Raw genomic sequence first — 19,330 nt, 5'->3', positions numbered from 1 at the left:
CTAGAATAGAGATTCTGTTTGTTTGTTTTTTGAATTCCAGTGTAGTTAACATACAGGTTTGTATTACTTTCAGGTGTAAAATATAGTGATTCATCAGTTCCGTGTTTTACTCAGTGCTCTTCAGGATAAAAGTGTACTCTTAATACCCTTCACCTATTTCACCCATCCCCCTCACTCCCCTCTGGTAACCATCTGTTTGCTCTCTATAATTGAGTATGTTTTTTGGTTTCTCTCTCTCTCTTTTTTCCCTTTGTTCATTTATTTTGTTTCTTAAATTCCACATACAAGTGAAATCATATGGTATTTGTCTTTCTCTCACTGGCTTATTTCACTTAGCATTATACTCTAGCTCTGTCCATGTTGATGGAAGTGGCAAGATTTCATTCTTTTTTATGGCCAAATAATATTCCATTCTTTTATATATAAAAGATTTTATTTATTTATTTGAGAGAGAAAGCATAAGCAGGGGGGAGGGGCAGCCGGAGAGGGAGAAGCAGACTCCCTGCTGAGCAGGGAGCCTGATGCGGGGCTTGATCCCAGGACTTTGGGATCATGACCTGAGCCAAAGGCAGACCCTTAACTGACTGAGTCACCCAGATGCCCCTATTCTGCCCGTTAAAAAAAAATTTTTTTTAAAGATTTATTTATTTTAGGGTGGGAGGGAGGGGCAGAGGGAGAAGGAAAGAGAATTCAGCAGACTACCTGCTGAGTGTGGAGCTCAAGGCACGGGGGTGGGGGGTGGAGGGGTGGGGAGGTGGTGGTGGTGGTGGTGGTGTGTGTGTGATCCCATGACCCTGAGATCATGTCGCAATAAAGAGTCAGATGCTCAACTGACTGAGCCTCCCAGGTGCCCTGAACACGCAACTCTTTATCTCACTGTTGAATTTGAGCCCCACATAGGCTGCAGAAATTACTTAAAAATAAAATCTTTTTTTTTTTTTTTAAAGATTTTATTTATTTATTTATTTGACAGAGAGAGACAGCCAGCGAGAGAGGGAACACAAGCAGGGGAAGTGGGAGAGGAAGAAGCAGGCTCCCAGCAGAGGAGCCTGATGTGGGGCTCGATCCCAGGACTCCAGGATCACGCCCTGAGCCGAAGGCAGACACTTAACGACTGAGCTACCCAGGCGCCCCAAAAATAAAATCTTTTTAAAAACTTATGCTTTAGACTGTTAAATAACGTCTCGAATTATATAAAAAGCTGTGGAATTGCAGTCTTTTTCAATAATTAAACAATTCAAGTCTTGAATGCATAGTCTTTGTTTAATAATTTGATTTGCCCTCTCCCTTGTCCCTTTCCCCATACTCTCCATCCAAATGTTAATATAGGTTTCTATGCCATTTTTATGTAAAGGCAGTGTTAATCCCTGAGCGTATTCCAACATGGGAAATTATGCCAACAGGAATTTTCTTTCTTTTAATTTTTTTACTTAAAATTTTTTTTCTTTTAAGTAGGCTCCATGCCCAATGTGGGGCTTGAACTCAGGACCCTTGAGATCAAGAGTCGCATGCTCCACTGACTGAGCCAGTCCAGTGCCCCAGGAATTTTCTTTATATATGTACACATACATATGTAGTAATTATTTTTTTAATTTTTAATTTTTAAAAAATATTTTATTTATTTATTTGACAGAGAGAGACAGCGAGAGAGAGAACACAAGCAAGGGGATTGTGAGAGGGAGAAGCAGGCTTCCTGTTGAGCACGGAGCCTGATGCAGGGCTGGATCCCAGAACCCTGGGATCATGACCTGAGGTGAAGGCAGACACTTAATGGCTGAGCCACCCATGCGCCCCTTAATTTTTAATTTTTTAGAGATTTTATTTATTTGAGAGAGAGATCACGAGGAGGGGGGAAGGGTAGAGGCAGAAGCATTCTGAGCAGGGAGTCCAACTTGGGGCTTGATCCCAGGAACCTGGGATCATGACCTGAGTGGAAGTCAGACACTTAACTGACTACATATGTAGTAATTATTAGTCTGCTTAATGAAGTCTAATTATTGGATAATTTAATCATAGCATCTAATCTAACAATTACATGAGCAAACGAAAAGCCTTCATTTTTGAAAAACATTTTTAAAAGAAGATTTTATTTATTTATTTTATTTTTAGGCGGGGGGTGCAGAGGGAGAGGGAGAGAATCCATGCCGAGTTCAGAGCCCCACTCAGGGCTGGATTCCACAACCCTGAGATCATGACCTGAGCCGAAACCAAGAGTTGAACACTCAACACCAGGTGCCCTTTTCTGAAAAACATTTTAAGTACCATTTTGTTTTGTTTTGTTTTGTTTTTAAGTACTGTTTTTAATTAAGAACTTCTATATTTGTTTTTCTGGTTCACAGCAACTCTCTGCTGTTAGAGATGCAAATCAGATACAGATTCTTAGAAAAAATTAAAAATAAAAACTGACTTTCTCTTTTTCTTCAGTTTCTATTCCAAAAGTATTTCGTTATAAAGATAGAATTTTGGTAATCACAAAGCATTCCGTTCTAATTTAGGCCAGTAATGAGAGAAATTATTGGAGATAGAAGCTTTAGTGTATCTCTAATACTCTGTTCAATTTGACAGCTTCTGACTTCATTTTAACTTCTGAGAGCCATTTTGTTTTACTCTACCCTCCAAAGTAGAACTCTTGGTTTACCTTTTGTATAACGAAAAGTATCTGTATGTCATTTCTCATTAGACCTGGTAACTACTTATAACAGTTTTTGCTGGCTTTTGTTCTTTCCACTAAGGCTTCAAAATTTCAAGAACAAATATTTAGTCCAGAGCCTAAGCCCATGGTAAAGTCTGAACCCTCTCCCCAAAGCAGTCTTCTTGGTTGTCAGCTAGGAATGGGGAGACCATCCCTGAGGAAACCCTGTTTTGCTTTCCATAGTAAACTCAAAGGACCATGGTTGTTTCCCTGATAAATTCAAGGTAACACATGTTTAAGATTATGTAAAAGATGCAGAATTTCCAAAAATTAAGAGTACTTTATACCACTTTTAGAGATACACCGCTTTTAACACTTTGATCTATAGCCTTTCCTACTTTTCTGTATGTATGCACACACGTATTTTACAGCCTGTGGCAGTTTTTCCCTTTTTTTCTCCCTTTGGGGTTTACTGCAGATCAAGGTCCCATGCTGGGACCTCAGTACACGGGTAATTTAGACTGCTATTCCTGTAGTGTATGTAGCTTTCCACGTATAATTCACGTCTCTTTAAGTTCTCTAATTTTGGTCTGTGTGGGAAATACTTGTAGTTCTTTGTTTAATGGGGTTGCAGATAATGGTAAAATTGCAGGTATCCCTGAAAACAAATTTGTTCTGTGTTTTAGCTTGAACATTTTCTACCAAAGGTAGAAAAACGCTGCCTCACTGATAAGAGTGTCAAGCCTGGGAATTTTGGAAACCATTGTTAGTTCTTGTTTTAATATGTGACCGTGGTTGCTTGGTGTCTTAATTTTAAGAGATGCAAGAGAAACAACTTTCAAAATATTAACTCGTTTTTAAATTTTTAATAGAGCATGGGTATTACAGATGATGGAGGTTTTATATACTTTTCTATTTCCATATTTCCAAAATTAGTATATTTCACATTATTGAAATACTAAAAAATAAAAGGAAAAAAGAAAGAATAGTTAACAGTATCATGTTTATTAATATGTCTTTTGGTTCACAAAAAAATTATTTGTGCTGATCTTTAGTTCCAGAAAGCTGACTCTGATCTGGATTACATTCAGTACAGGCTGGAATATGAAATCAAGACTAATCATCCTGATACAGAAGGCAAGGTAATCCGCCAAAGAAATCTATTTCTAACAGATTATTTTATTAAAAGATTTTCTGATAGTATTTCTAATAGTAGTATATTATAAGTTAAATTAATAAATACTAAATTTATAGAATCTTAAAATATTTTTGTGTTTGGAAGCTTGGTCACAGCGTAGTAGAGAGATTAAACCCATAGTCAAGGAAATTTGTGGCTACTCTTTAGTTTTTTTAATGCTTAATCAAGAATTATTGAATCCAAGGGTACAAACCACTATGGAAGCCTCTGAAATTCTGAAAGAGAATATAGATATCTGTAGAGGAGTTGTTAAAGAAGAAGGGAGAAACCATGGCAGTCGTGATACTCTGAGGAAGATGATGATATACTATAAATTTGTTATAGGAACTATGATTTTTGCATAAAATTATATGCTTAGTTATTCTAACTTTAGATTGATTAGAAATATTAACTCCAGACTTCCAGAAAAAAAAAAAAAGAAATATTAACTCCATTTATAAAAATTATAACTACATGTACACATGCCCATGGAGATAAAAACAAATTTTTTCAAAAGATTTCTTTATTTGAGAGAGAGCGAGAGAGCTGGGGGAAAGGCAGAGAGAGAGAGAGGGAGAGGAGAGAGATCCTTAAGTAGACTCTCTGCTGAGCATGGAGCCCCATACGGGGCTTGATTCCACAACTCTAAAATCATGACTTGTGTCGAAACCAAGAGTTGGACATTTGACTGAGCCTCCCAGGCACCCCAACAATTTTTTTTAAAGCAAATAATTGTTAAGCATTGTCTGTTAACATTAATTGACTACTTATGTCATTACTGTTTATCTTTGACAGCAGATAAGAAATATAGTTTTGAGAAACGTTTTATGTACTTAAGAATTATTTTGGATTTGGTAGAAGTACAAATTAAAATAATGTGTTTTTCCCTCCTCATGCCCCTGTAACAACATTGTCTTTTAATTCAAGTATAGTTGATACACAATGTTACATTAGTTTCAGGTGTACAATATAGTGATTGGACAACTCTATACATTACTCTATGCTCACCACAACTGTAGCTACTACCATCTCTCACCATATAACACTATAACAATACCGTAGCAATACAATTGACTGTATTCCCTATGCTGTACATTTCATCCCATGATTTTTTCATTCCATAACTGGAAGCCTATACCATGTACTGCCCTCATCCTTTTTGCTCACCCCCTCATTCCCCTCCCCTGGGCAACTACCAGTTTGTTCTCATTCTGTTTCTGCTTTGTTTGTTCATTTGTTTTGTTTTTTAGATTCTACATATAAGCAAAATCATATGGTATTTATCTTTCTATGTCTGACCTATTTTGTTTGGGCGTAATACCCTCCAGGTCCAGCCCTGTTGTTCCAAATGACAAGCTCTCATTCTTTTCATGGTTGAATAATATTCCATTGTACGTATATACTACATTTCTTTATCCATTCATCTATCGGTGGACACTTAGGTTGCTTCTATATCTTGGCTATTGTAAGTAATGCTATAATAAACATAGGTATGCATACATCTTTTCAAAAAGTGTTTTTGCTTTCTTTTGTGTATGTGTGTGTTTATTTTCTTTGGGTAAATGCCCAGTAGTAGTGGAATTATTGGATCATATGGTATTTCTATTTTCAGTTTTTTGAGGAACCTCCATACTGTTTTTGACAGTGGTTGCACCAATTTGCATTTCCACCAGCAGTGCATGAAGGTTCCTTTTTCTCTACTTCCACACCAACACTTGTTATTTCTTGTCTTTTTTTTTTTTTTAAGGTTTTATTTATTTATTTGAGAGAGAGTGAGCACAAGTGGGGGTAGGGGCAGAGAGAGAGGGAGAAGCAGACTCTCCTGCTGAACAGGGAACCTGGCCTGAGGCTTGATCTCAGGACTCTGGGATCATGATCTGAGTTGAAGCCAGATGCTTAACTGACTGAGCCACCCAGGTGCCCCTCTTGTCTTTTTGATGCTGGCCAATTTGATAGGTGTAAGGTGTTGTCTTGTTGCAGTTTTGATTTGCATTTCTCTGATAATTAGTGATATTGAGGATTTTTTCATGTGTCTGTTGGCCATTTGTATGTCAGTCTCGTGATGCATGAGATCATGACCTGAGCTGAAATCATGAGTTGGATGCTTAACCCACTGAGCCATCCAGGTGCGCCTGGAATTGTTTTCTTTATTTCTCTTTCTGCTGTTTCATTGTAAGTATATAGAAATGCAATAGATTTCTCTGTATTAATTTTGTGTCCTTCAACTTCATTGAATTATTACTTCCAATAGTTTCTTGGTGGAACGTATGTCATTTGCAAATGATATTTTACTTCTTCCAATTTGGATGCCATTTATTTATTTATTTATTTATTTATTTATTTATTTATTTATTTATTTATTGTCTGCTGTGTTTAGGACTTTCAGTACTATGTTGAATAAAAGTGGCAAGTGTGGACATCCTTGTCTTGTTTCTGAGCTTAGAGGAAAAGCTCTCAGTTTTTCACCATTGAGTATGATGTTAGCTGTGGGTTTGTCATATATGCTCTTTATTATGTTGACGTATGTTCCCTCTAAACTCACTTTGTTGAGTTTTTATCATGAATGGATGGTGAATGTTGTAATATACAATATGCTTTTTCTGTAATATTGAGATGATGATATGATTTTTCTCCTTCATTTGGTTAATTTGGTATATCACATTGATTCATTTGCAGATATTGAACCATCCTTGCATCCCTGGAATAAATACTATTTGATTGGTGAATAATCCTTTTAATATACTTTTGAATGTGGTTTTTGATACGTTGTTGAGGATTTTTCCATCTATGTTCTTCAGGGATATTGGCCTGTAGCGTTCATTGTTTTTTGTAGTGTTTTTGTTTGGTTTTGGTATCAAGGTAGATTTTGCCTTGTAGAATGTATTTGGAAGCTTTGCTTCTTCTGTTGTTTGGAATAGTTTGAGGAAAATAGGTATTAACTCTTTAAATGTTTGGTACATTCACCTGTGAATCCATCTGGTCTTGGACTTTGGTGGGAGTTTTTTATTTATTTGTTTTTAAGATTGATTTATTTATTAGAGAGAGAGAATGAGAGCAGAAAGAGAAGGAGAGAGTTTTTTTTTTTTTTTTTTAAAGATTTTATGTATTTGAGAGAGAGAGAGTGCCCCCGTGTTGGTTTTTTCTTTTCCCTCATCACTAGCACTATCATTACCCAAGCACATTTTGTATATTCTTATGACCTATCATAAATGATCACCCACTTATAATAAATAAAACCCTAAGGAATTGAAGTGTTACAGGCACAAAATTACATAAAGTGCAGCTGGTTTACAGACACTAACATAATAAAAGAACACAGCGGCTCCTGAGAAGCCAGTCACTCAAACAAAGCAATCTATGTGCACAGTCCTTTTTTCTGTGGTCTGGTGGTTAGTTGTAAAATCTAGTTATCCTGAATTCATCATTGCCATATCAGGTTTATTAGATCCAGTTAATGTCACAACAATATGTTGTATAGTAATTGCCTAATTACCCTATCCTAACTCTTAGCTCTGTGGCTATTTATTCCTTATGCCTTGTTCAACAATTCTTTCTTTTCCTAGATTGGTAGATCATGAAGGATTTGTATACTGGCCACATTTCTTTCCTATGAATTTATTTCTTGTCACATTTTTTTTTTCCTATGAATTTGTATTTGGGGAATTCATCATTCTTCTGATTTATATGTATAGGTCTCTGGGAAGTTCACAACTGAGCTCCATTCTAGATATGTATAAGGTCATTTATATTTGCATAATCTACTATCACCTCACAGTTGATCTCCTCTACCCTCATACCAATTTGCCTCCCAACTTTAAACCTTTATTTTTGTCAAATTAATTTTTGTAAATAGTTTGAAAAGTCACAGAAGTATAAAGCATATAGTTAAAGAGTAACTCCTTGTTTCATACTTTACCACCCCCAATTAGGTCACCACTTTATTTCGGCATCTTCTTGTATTCGCTTCCATATTTCTAAATAGTATGCTTGTGCTGCTATCCTCCCCACCCCCCATCTGAAATTGAATTCCTGGATACTGGGTATTCTAGTTCAAATCCGAGATCTGCATTGTGATTTATGCAAATCAGTTAACCTCTGTCCTTAGTTTCTTTGTCTACAAAATGGGGATATTACTATCTGCTCATAGATATAAAGTAGTAATATATATAATGTATTTAGAACAGTTTGGTCCAGAGTATGCACTATATTTTAGCTGTTGTTATTAAAATAACTTCTTGTTATGGAAGATAAAGATTAAATACTACCCGTACTTACTGCCATCTTCACAATTTCTTGTTATATCCATATTCAGTCCACCTGGGCTGCTGTAACAAAATACTACAGACTAGGTACCTTATAAACTACAGAAAGTTAATTTCACAGTTCTGGAAGTTGGAAGTCTGTGATCAGGGTGCCAGCATAGATAGGTTAGGGCCCTCTTCTGGGTCACAGACTTTTTGTTGTACGCTCATAGCAGAATGGGATGATCTCTCTGGGGCCTCTTCCATCAGAGTACTTATCTCATTTATGGTGGCTCTGCCCTTATGATGTAATCACCTCCCAAACAACTCATCTCCTAATTATATCACTTTGGAGGTTAGGTTTCAACAAATGGTTTTGACACTGGCTCAGTGAGAAGAGCGTATGACTCTTGATCTCAGGATAATGAGTTCAAGCCCCATGTTGGGTGTGGAGATTACTAAAAAAAAGTAAACTTAAAAGAAATAAAAAAAAATGAATTTTGGAGAAATATATTCAGACCATAGCAGTTATTGTGCAAATATTGCTGTGCAATATTGCTTTTATCAGTTTACTATGTTTGCTTTTCCTTTTTTATACAATTTGTTTTTCTGGAGCTAATAATTGTTTTTCTTTTTTTCACTTCAACTTGCTTAGTTTTTCTATGCATGTATCATTATTTCAGTCAGACTTTTTTTTTTTAAGATTGATTTATTTATTCAAGAAGGAGAGTGTGCAAGCCAAGGGAGGGGTAGGAGGAGAGGGGGAGAATCTCAAGCAGACTCCCAGGTGAGCACAGAGCCCAATGTAGGGCTTGATCTCAGGACCCAGATTATTATGACTTGAGCCAAAGTCAAGAGTCGGACGCTCAACTGACTGAGCCACCCAAGGACCCTAACGTCAGACTTTTCTAACAGAACTGTAAAACTCTTGTCAACGTTGTCAGACACATCACATGATCCCTGAGTTTCATTTTCTTTCACATGCCTCCCAGTGCTATGTATCCTGCTCTATAGATCTCCTGTGTGGCTGTGCTTCTGGGATTTCTTTACCATTATTTCAGTAATTCCCTTTGCTTTACTCCTGGTTTGGATCACATGTCTCACTCTTTCTTGGTTCATTTCATTGATCAGGTGAAGCATATCCTGAGGAAGAGTACATAGAAAGCTAACTTTTTGAGATATTGACTGTTTGGAAATGCCTTTATTTAACCTTTATTAATCTTTTAGTTGATGGATGGTTGGTTGAGTATGGATTTTCAGATGAGATTATTTTCTCTTAATTTTAACATCATTGTTTTGTGTTTTTTTTTTTTTTTAGCTTCCAGTGTTCCTGTTGAGAAATTGATGCCATTCTAATTGTGTTTCTCTTCTTATTTTACCCTCCCCCCTTCCTGAATCCATCTTTCTTAGAAATTTCAGAATATTTTATCCATGCTATAAAATTTTATGGTCATTTTATGGTTATGGTATAGGTCTTCTCATTCATTTGAAATCTCATAACTTTACTTACGTTTTATATTCATAAGAAAAGAATATTCAGAGGAAAACCTCTTCTGTGTTTTTTCCCATCAGTGAGATATTGAACCTCCTGGATCTATTCTCCATTTTTCTTATCTTTTCTTTCCTCTTTTCATTTTTGTGTTTCCCACCCCCTATCTTTTCGGACTTTTTTGGACTGTATTTTTCAGTTTCTACTGTATTTCGTTCATCCAATACAATGTCTAGCATCTAGAAACATGTTGGGAAATATAGCTCTGAGGTTCAGAGGTCTCAATATCATTGGGGCATACACTGAGTAGATACCCAAGAAGGCATCTGATATACACATTCCTTTATATACCGTGCGATACAATTGGTGTCATCTGTTATTCCTTTGCCCATATCAAATATACAACTAAGATCTTTTAAATGTTTTCATGGGGTCTCTCTTTTGTTCCTTTCCTACTTCTATTGCTCATGCTATACTTCTTGATCACTCCTTGCAGAATTATTTCAACAGTCTTTAAGTTAGATTTTCTCTTCTTTTTCCCTTCATGTGAGAATCATCTTTATTTACTATTTCTATCACCAGAAACTTAAAGAAAAATCACCAAGGAAACAGGGAATAGAGGGCCATAAATTAAGTCTCTGCTACAGCCGTGAGATAGGGCCTCTGGAGATAATCTGAAGAGTAGGAGGCTAACCAAGATAGTATAGTTTTATAGAAATCAAGAGTCCATTTTAAGAAGATAGGAACAAGAAGGAAATAAGAGAGGCGGTCTAAGGAGGGGTATCAAAATTATATGCTATTTGGCAAGCCTACCTTTTGATTGTTTACAATAATTTGGCAAAAGATAGTAGTGTATGGAGTGTTAAATTGGGGAAGTATATTATCATAGGACCTAGAAGGTTGGTGGAGATGGAGTGAGAAGAATGAAACTGGTTTTGAAGTGACAACAGAGTCAAGAGAAGGAGTTAATTTCCCCCCAGCATAGGGAAGATCTATTCATATTTGAAGTCTATACAAAGGGAGATGTTGTGGGGTGCCTGGCTGGCTCAGTCTGAGGAGCACGTGAGTCTCAGTCTCAGGGTTGTTAGTTCAAGCCCCAGATTGGATGTAGAGATTATTAAAAATAAATAAATAAAAACTTCAAAAGAAAAAAAAAGCAAAGGGAGATATTGAAAAGGTTATAGAAATAAAGGAAATTGAAGGTTCTGGAGGATTTGGAGATGAAACAACAATAATAGTGGTAGTGCTATGGGCTGAGCAGGGATGAGAATGTCCATAGATGTTTTCCTTTTTGGTTGAAAAGGCAGGAAGATGGAGTTTCTATTAGGTGTTTCTGTTTTCTTGGTATAGTAGTTGATGAGGTCTTGTGTCAAGAAGGAGTGCATGGGAATTGGAGGGGTGGAGAATGTTTGGAATAGTGAGTATTACGGGGTTTGCTAAGGAACCATCTGGGAATGAAAATTACCAAGTGGCAGAAAGGACCCTTTACAAATGTCTTTTATGGAATAGTGATTATTTATATTCTAAAATGAATTTGAAAAACCAATGTAACTTATAATGTTGCTTGAGTTGGCATGAATTTGTATAGTGAGGTCAATTAATTGGTACTTCTGCATACTTTAGCCCTATGACAGTATGTTTAAGAATTTTATGATAAATAGTTTTAAATTATCTTATTCTTTAAGAACAAGTCAAAATAGTTCCTTTAATCACCTTCTGAATAGTATTTAGAATTGTATTGTTAAAATACCATGTAATTATTGTGAAATATTTATCAAATGTTATGTATCTTATGTTATTTTTTTTTCTAATGTGACCTTATTTGCTTATTTAAATATTGCTGTTTTGTGTGCATGTGTGGGTTATTTCTGTAACTAAGCTTAAATTTCCTTGAGAATAGGATCTAGTTTTATACTTCTTTTTTCCCCTCCTCCCATCCTCTGTTACAGAGTTGCATAATTAAATATTATGTTCAGTTAAATGGATGGTAGAATTAACTGGATGGTGTTGTATATATTTTAATTCTTTTTTTTGTATATATTTTAATTCTTAAAAGAAGCTTAATTTTTCCTTTTCATGATTTAATATACATATATATATTTTTTTCCTGATATAGAAAAATCCAGTTACACTCTTAAAGGAATTGTCAGCAATAAAGTCTCGATATCAAACTTTGCATGCACGCTTTAAACCAATTGCTGCAGAGCAGAAAGAGACTAAGAACCGCATTTGTGCTACTGTCAATAAGACTATGACCGTGATACAAGAACTACAAAAACAAACAGACCTGGAGGTAATGGTTTCAATTGACAAGTTGGATTTATAGAGTTTTGTTTTTTTTTTGTTTTTTTAAAGATTTTATTTATTTGTCAGAGAGAGCACACAAGCAGGGGGAGCAACAGAAGGAGAGGGAGAAACAGACTCCCCACTGAGCAGGGAGCCTGATGCAGGGCTCATCCCAGTACCCTGGGATGATGACCCGAGCCAAAGGCAGACACCCAACCGACTGAGCCACTCAGGCACCCCAATTCAGAGTGTCTTTTTGAAAGATAAATCCCCATTAACTTTTGAGATTCAGCAGTCAGTTTGAACTGTTGCTAGAAATAAGATTTTCTTGATTCCTGAAGTATAACAGCTCTTTTGTTTTAAGATAAGCATGTGGGGGCACCTGGGTGGCTCAGTTGGTTAAGCATCTGACCTTTGTTCAGGTCATAATCTCAGGATCCTGGAATTGAGCCCTGTATCGAGCCCCACATTACATGGGGTCTGCTTGTCTCTCTGCCCCTCCCCCTGCACTTGTGTTCTCTCTCTCCCTTTCTCTCAAATAAATTAATAAAATCCTTTTTAAAAAATTAAAAAAAATAAGCATGTGGACTTGACATGGTTAATAAAGAGGTGTGCTATCTTGGATTATATAGTCATGTTAGAAGAGAAAACTTGCTAATGGTTATTAAATCTACCAGTTTTGTAGTTCCTGTAAGAACTAGTGAACTGAGAAATGTGGAAAGCATCTCTATCAGTGTTTTAGTTTTCTTTTATTAAATTGGGCTGGTGAGCTTGGGTAAGCCTGACTTTCATTCTCTCCCTCCATTCCCCATCCCCTTCTGATTTCATGTGAAAATCCTTGTAATTGTGAGCCTCTATCATTGATTGTGTAAAACTCTTCAGATATGATGGAGTTAAAAAAAACCAATGTGACCTACTGACCTAGGCAGTGTGATCTTAAATAGCCTAGTGAAGGATTTGGTAAAATTTTCATTTACTATTAAGGCAAAGTTGAGGGCTTTCAAAAGAAAAGATAGCGTGTATGTAGCTGGAATCAGAGTAGGGCTTAATCATATGAACGAAAGATGGCCAATAGGTTATTTCTGGTGTCAGCTCTAATCAATTAACTGGTAATAGCTTCTTAGAGTGCTGTATTGAGGAACTGTATCTGGGCATTCCACAAAAGCTATCTGCTATGGGCATGCATACATGATATTTAGATATATATATTTAGAGAGAGAGAGAGCACAAGAAGCGGGAGCGGCAGGCAGAGGGAGAAGCAGACTCCCCGCTGAGCAGGGAGCCTGAAGCAGTGAAGCAGCATTTGATCCCAGGACCCTAGGATCATGACCTGAGTCAAATGCAGACACTTAACTGACTGAGCCGCCTAAGCACCCGAGCTCAGAGTTTAAAGGACATGTAAGGTAGACCTCATAACGGAAGTATAAAATGAGGTGTATCAGTCATAGGGACAGAACTGTGAGAATACTTAAGAAAGCCAAAGGCTAGATTTAAGTCCAGGCTTCTGAAATTTTCTAAAATAACCAAAAGGGCCTTTAAAATTATTTTGGGAACATGAAGAACAAGAATTGGATAAGCCTATTTAGGGCAAATGGTGCTTTGTTTATGTATAGATGACAGAAAGCAAATAGAAAGTAAAGCTGCTCAGGTATTATCTTGCTATGATCTTTATCAAGGTGCATGGTTTTTCACTTGCAATGATAGAAAATATATTTGAATTGATAATATTCAAAAATAGCACGTGGATTGATAATACTAAAAAATAGGGAGATGAGAACAGAAAAGGAGGTGAAATGAAGGGAATACATATTAATTTCCTTATCTTTTTTAGTTAATATGAAGACATTAAGGTATATTTATTTTTATTTTAGAGAGTGAGAGAGTGTGTGAGCAGGGAAAGGGGCAGAGGGAATGCTGGGCTCCATCCTCCCTCCTCCTGGAAATCATGACCTGAGCCAAAATTGAGTCGGATGCTGAACTGACTAAGCCATCCAGGCACCCTAAGATGTTAAGGTTTGAATATACTTAATTATAAAGCTGACCACCAAAAGACAAAAAAAAAAAAAAAAAAAAAGACCAGGTTTGTTCCAAAATAAAAATTAGCAAAACAAACCCCTAAAACAAAATTCAAAAGGCATTAAAAAAAGAATGGGGTGCCTGGGTGGCACATTCAGTTAAGCATCCAACTCTTGGCTTTGGTTGAGTTTGTGATCCCAGGGTCATGAGACTGAGCTCCCCACCTTGGGCTCTTATTGGTATGTCCCCTCTTAAGATTCTCTACCCCCCCTTGTGCACACACTCTCTCTCTCTCAAAAACAAAAAACAAAGAATGTGTGATATTTCTCTGATGCTCTGAAACATTTTTATTAAGGAAGAAAATTTTCTACAAGCTTTGGATTGGCTAATTCCTGGAAAAATTCTTTGAAAGTTTATGAAATAGATGGTCTGAAATCTCTTGAACAGTTATCACGAAGGGAAACATGGATTCACAGAAAACAAAGTCTTTCCAGAACCATTTCCTGTTTTTGAGATAGAAGAGGGACATTCTGGGGGCGCATGGGTGGCTCAGCCGTTAAGCGTTAAGCGTTAAGCATCTGCCTTCAGCTTGGGTCACGATCCCAGGGTGCTGGGACCAAGCCCTACATCGGGCTCCCTGCTCATTGGGAAGCCTGCTTCTCCCTCTCACACTCCCCCTGCATGTGTTCCCTCTCTCACTGTCTCTTTCAAATAAATAAATAAAATCTTAAAAGAAAAAAAAGAGGGACATTCTGTAACAATTTGGGTTGCAGTAAGGCATATAATTGTTTTTCATTTTATCCATGTGAACATTTTTGGTAAATGTTGGCTTAATTAGCCAAACCAGCTGGGCAGCCCAATTGCCTCATGTGGCTATATAAATTAAAATTTAAAGTAATTAAATAAAATTAAAAATTCATTTCTTCATCTACTGATTAGACAGCACAGATACAGAATATTTTCAGTATCACAGAAAGTTCTACTGGACAGTGGTGCTCTAGAGACTATGGTGTGTTCCAGATGGCAGTCTCTCCAGAGATGACCTATATAGTTAGGCAGAGTTGTAACTATTTGATTCTTCATGTTGTACCTCCTTTCCCCATTAACCCTTTGTTTTAGCTAGCGTGTTGGTTAGTGCTACATGGAAGTCCTTTATAATCTTCCTTTTGGCTTTTCTTTGTCCCTGTGCTTTTGCTTCTCCCTGCTTTAGTGGATACTGTCTGCTGGGTTGTTTTCTCAGCGTCTGTTCTCCCTTGCTGCCGAGTAGGATACCGACTTTCTTGAGTAAGTGTGCCATCCCTCACTTGTGCCTGAGGCAAAGTTGGTGCTTTCCTCAGCTTCCTGGGGTTGTATCTGGCAAGAGGAATGGATTTTCCTTTAACTAATGTTGGTTCAGGAATGGCTTTGTAACCTGTATGACGTGTGAGGAGGGAAAGTTTGGAAGTAGGAAGTTAATAGTTTCCTCACTGCTGGGGTGCCTGGGTGGCTCAGTCGTTAAGCGTCTGCCTTTGGCTCAGGGCGTGATCCTGGTGTTCTGGGATCGAGCCCCACATCGGGCTCCCGCTCTGCTGGGAGCCTGCTTCTTCCTCTCCCACTCCCCCTGCTTGTGTTCCCTCTCTCGCTGGCTGTCTCTCTCTCTGTCAAATAAATAAATAAATAAATAAAATATTAAAAAAAAAAAAAAAAGAGTTTCCTCACTGCTGAGAGACCCGTGGGAAAAGAAAACTTCTCTTCTTCTAAACATTGTGTATAGATGTGATGCCTAGCACTGCTCAGACCATTTTTCCAATGTCTTGAGAATAAAGCCACCAGCAAGCATATTAGATAAGGGGAAAAAACTGAGTCTTTACATTGAGCTGCTGAATAAGCCAGTCCTGTATTTTTTGTGCAATGATAATAAATTTTCTGTATTTTTTGTGCAATGATAATAAATTTTCTTATTATTTATCCATTTTGAAATGTGTTCCTGTTACTTGCAGCTAAAAATATCTCCATCATCCTTCAAAATTTAGCTCAAGTCTCCACTTTTGAGGAAACTTCCAGACTATTTTGTTCACATTTCTTTTTCAAAATGCTTTTAGAATATGGCATTCAAACGTGACTTCTTTAGTTTTGTTAAATTACAGTCCTTAAACTCTTTGATTTATTGGTCTTATTTCTTCAACTTAATTGCAAGTTCTTTGAAAGCTCAGACATTAAAAGTACCTTGTATATAGATAGCCAAATATCTGTTTTTTCCCTGCCTTCCTAAATTTGTGATCACAGATATAGTATGACGTTATGGAAACATAAAAAAGCAGAAGTTAACTAAATTAAACATGTTTTAAAGATTTTGAAATAAAGATTTTGTCATTTGCTTTCTAGCTGTCACCACTGAGTAAAGAAGAGAAAACTGCGGCAGAGCAATTAAAATCTTTCATGTCAGACTTCTGAAGAAATGAACTTGCAAAAGGGAATTCTGATGGAGAAGAGATCCATTCCAGAAAGATATAGGAAGATGTCTTGTTAGCACTTGATGACTAGAGGTGGGGGGATGGAGAAGAAGATTTGATTGGGGTGACTGGATAATGATGGCTTTCACAAGAGAGGGTACTATAAGAAGGGCAGGTATAGGAAGTTTAGCCAAAAGGATGGAATGGGAATAAAGAGATTTAAAAATATATATGCACACACAGTCTTATAATTTCAAGCAAGGAAGTCACATAACTCTATTTGGCATCCGTTTTTGTGTCATTGGGATAACATGGATGTCCTGGCCTATCATGAAAGGATATATGTCCTATCAGTCAGATGTGAATGAGCATGCTTTGGAAATTAAAGGATAGAAAAAATATTTGTATTAATTATATATATATGTATATAATTTTACTTTTGAAAATTTTGATTATAGATAATGGTCACATTATTGATGAGACTGCTAATATATGTGATCTATACTCCTCCACAAAAGCTAACTTCAGTAATTATAATTTGGTTTTTCTGTGATAGCCTCACTTTTTTTTTTTCCTATTCCTTCTTCCTGCTAATGTTGAGCAACATGAACTGTGCTTTCAAATGCTGTTTTAGACTGTCCCTATAGTATATCAGTACTACCTTTGTTCTCCTTTAGCCTGTATTACTGTAATTGTTCATTCTATATGAAAGCTGAGAAACTGAAGTCAGAGGATCACTGGCAACTCCTACTTGCCAGTGTGTGTGTGTGTATGTGTATTTCCTTATTCATTTTTAAATATGATTTTTAAATAACTATTGGCAATAAGGTAATCATAGGGACAGATCTTGATACAAAGATGTTAATCACAGGGTTATTTATACTAGCAGTACACACGCATATCTGGCTAATGGCAGGTAAATAGGAAAATAAATCATGGTGTATCCATACAATAAGAGGTGAAGCTGCCAGTTACTTACTACTTTTAATGTTCTGGGAAATGCTGAAGTTATGCTAAATGGGGGGGGAGGGGAAGCAGAGATTGCAGTTTTGTAATTAAGATTGGGCTTTGGAGTCTGAGATGTAAATAGCAGATTTTAAATTCTAGCTATGTGGGGGCACCTGGGTGGCACAGTGGTTGAGCGTCATCACGCTCGGCGTGATCCCGGCGTTATGGGATCGAGCCCCGCATCAGGCTCTTCTGCTATGAGCCTGCTTCTTCCTCTCCCACTCCCCCTGCTTGTGTTCCCTCTCTCGCTGGCTGTCTCTATCTCTGTCAAATAAATAAATAAAATCTTAAAAAAAAAAATAAATAAATTCTAGCTATGTGATCCTGAGCAAATCACTTAACTTCTGTGTGTCAGGATGGCTGGAAGCACAATGAAATGGTAAAGTGTGTGAGTTTGATTAGTAATCCTTCAGTGAATGTTTCTGTATATGTAATAAAAATGAGGCATTGAAAAGACTAGGAAAAATGCTTCAAATGTTAGTTCTGCAGGTTATTGAATTATACTTTCATATAATTAAAAATTTGTTTTGAGCATTTTACTTGCCCATTGACAAACTTGTAATAGGTGATAAACAGGGTTGGGAGAGTAGCTTCAGTTGAAATTGTACTGTGTAGTTTGAATATTTAAAGAACAGAAACCCCCCCCTTTTTCAAATATCAGAGAAATAAGTCACACTTCAGTAACATTTTCTTCAGTACTTGGGCAGTTAATATTAAGGAAGTTTTTGTCCTGGAATGGCTCTGGGATGTGATGTTGATTAGTGGAATTAAAAAATAGTATCACAAAGAGGTCATAACATGTTCCTGGAGTTTTTCCTCTGTGACTTCCTTCATAGTTGTCTTCTAAATGTTAGTTCTTTCCCTCAGCCCCCTTAAAACTGTTCTCTGTGTACTTCTGTATATATTCATTTGTTTCCCAAGCTTCATTTATTGACTCTTTGTGGGTGATTCCCAAATATAACTTCTTCCATTAGATCTAGATCCATATTTGCAATAAAAATGTCTACCTGAATATTCAAATTGATCATGTCCAGAGTACTTACTGATTTTGTCAATGGCCACTGTTCTGTTACCTGGAATTAAAAAGTTCGCATCCCTTTATCTTCTTAGTCAATAAAATCTTTCTGAAATGTTCATAGTATCCAACCTCCACTTTATCTTCACTCTTACTACCCTAATTTAGGTCTTTTATTTCTCATCTGGGTAATTATTTTCTATGTGACTATAGTGTTTTTATGTCTTAAGTTGTAAGAGAAATTAATTTTAATACAAATTTATTTTAGGAAATTAAAAAATATGTCTATTCTTCAAAGATTATCTGCAGTCTTCTCATATGTTTGTACATATATACAAATTAAAAATAATTTTTTTTACAAAAATAAGCTGATACCATACATTGTACTGCAGCTGCACTTAGGTTTTTTCCCTTGTAAATATATTTTGGATATTTTCATGACACACATCTATTCTTTTGAACAGCTGTAATCCAATATATGGATTAACCATGATTTTTCAATTTTCTTATCGATAGGCATTGATAGGCACTGTATAATAGACAAGTTAGATTTATCCGGGTGGGGGTGGGTTAAGGCAGATAGGTTGGCCCTTAAGGAATTCTGATGGAACAGATCATAGGTTTCCCAACTCCATGTGGTAGCTTAGCATCCCTCCAACTAAATTCTTTTTTGCTTGAGTTAGCCAGAATCTGACTTTGTGGTTTGCAACCAATGACCCCTAATTGTACAGGTTTTCCAGTTTTTCACTATTAAGAACTACTGCAATAAATTTAAACATCTTTTGGGTTGGGCAAATATATCTATTAGTACAAGAACTTAGTATTTATCACATGTAGTAATTTGTGTTATTTTTTTCACTTCTCATTACTTTTTTTTTTTTTTAAGATTTTATTTATTGACAGAGACAGCGAGAGAGGGAACACAAGCAGGGGGAGTTGGAGAGGGAGAAGCAGGCTTCTGGCTGATCATCAGGGAGCCCGATGGGGGGCTGGATCCCAGGACCCTGGGATCATGACCTGAGCCAAAGGCAAGC

The 19,330-nt window shown here is 36.6% G+C and overlaps 1 protein-coding gene across 1 annotated transcript in view; it reads left to right on the top strand.

The window, feature by feature from the left end:
• The window catches only part of SKA2 (spindle and kinetochore associated complex subunit 2), a 30,899-nt gene extending 14,053 nt beyond the window's left edge, over positions 1–16,846 (top strand). Inside the window, exons 2-4 of the mRNA XM_045773327.1 lie at positions 3,688–3,774; positions 11,656–11,832; positions 16,206–16,846. Of these exons, the coding sequence (XP_045629283.1) occupies positions 3,688–3,774; positions 11,656–11,832; positions 16,206–16,274 (333 nt within the window). The 3' untranslated portion in view covers positions 16,275–16,846. The remainder of the gene's footprint in view (positions 1–3,687; positions 3,775–11,655; positions 11,833–16,205) is intronic.
• The last annotated feature ends 2,484 nt before the right edge of the window (positions 16,847–19,330 follow it).

The sequence above is a fragment of the Ursus americanus genome, chromosome 23 (assembly GCF_024610735.1).
Source record: "Ursus americanus isolate L20-20 chromosome 23, mUrsAme1.1.p, whole genome shotgun sequence".
Classification (NCBI taxonomy): domain Eukaryota; kingdom Metazoa; phylum Chordata; class Mammalia; order Carnivora; family Ursidae; genus Ursus; species Ursus americanus.
Note: the sequence above shows the minus strand (reverse complement) of the source record. Positions and strands in the feature narration are given on the sequence as shown.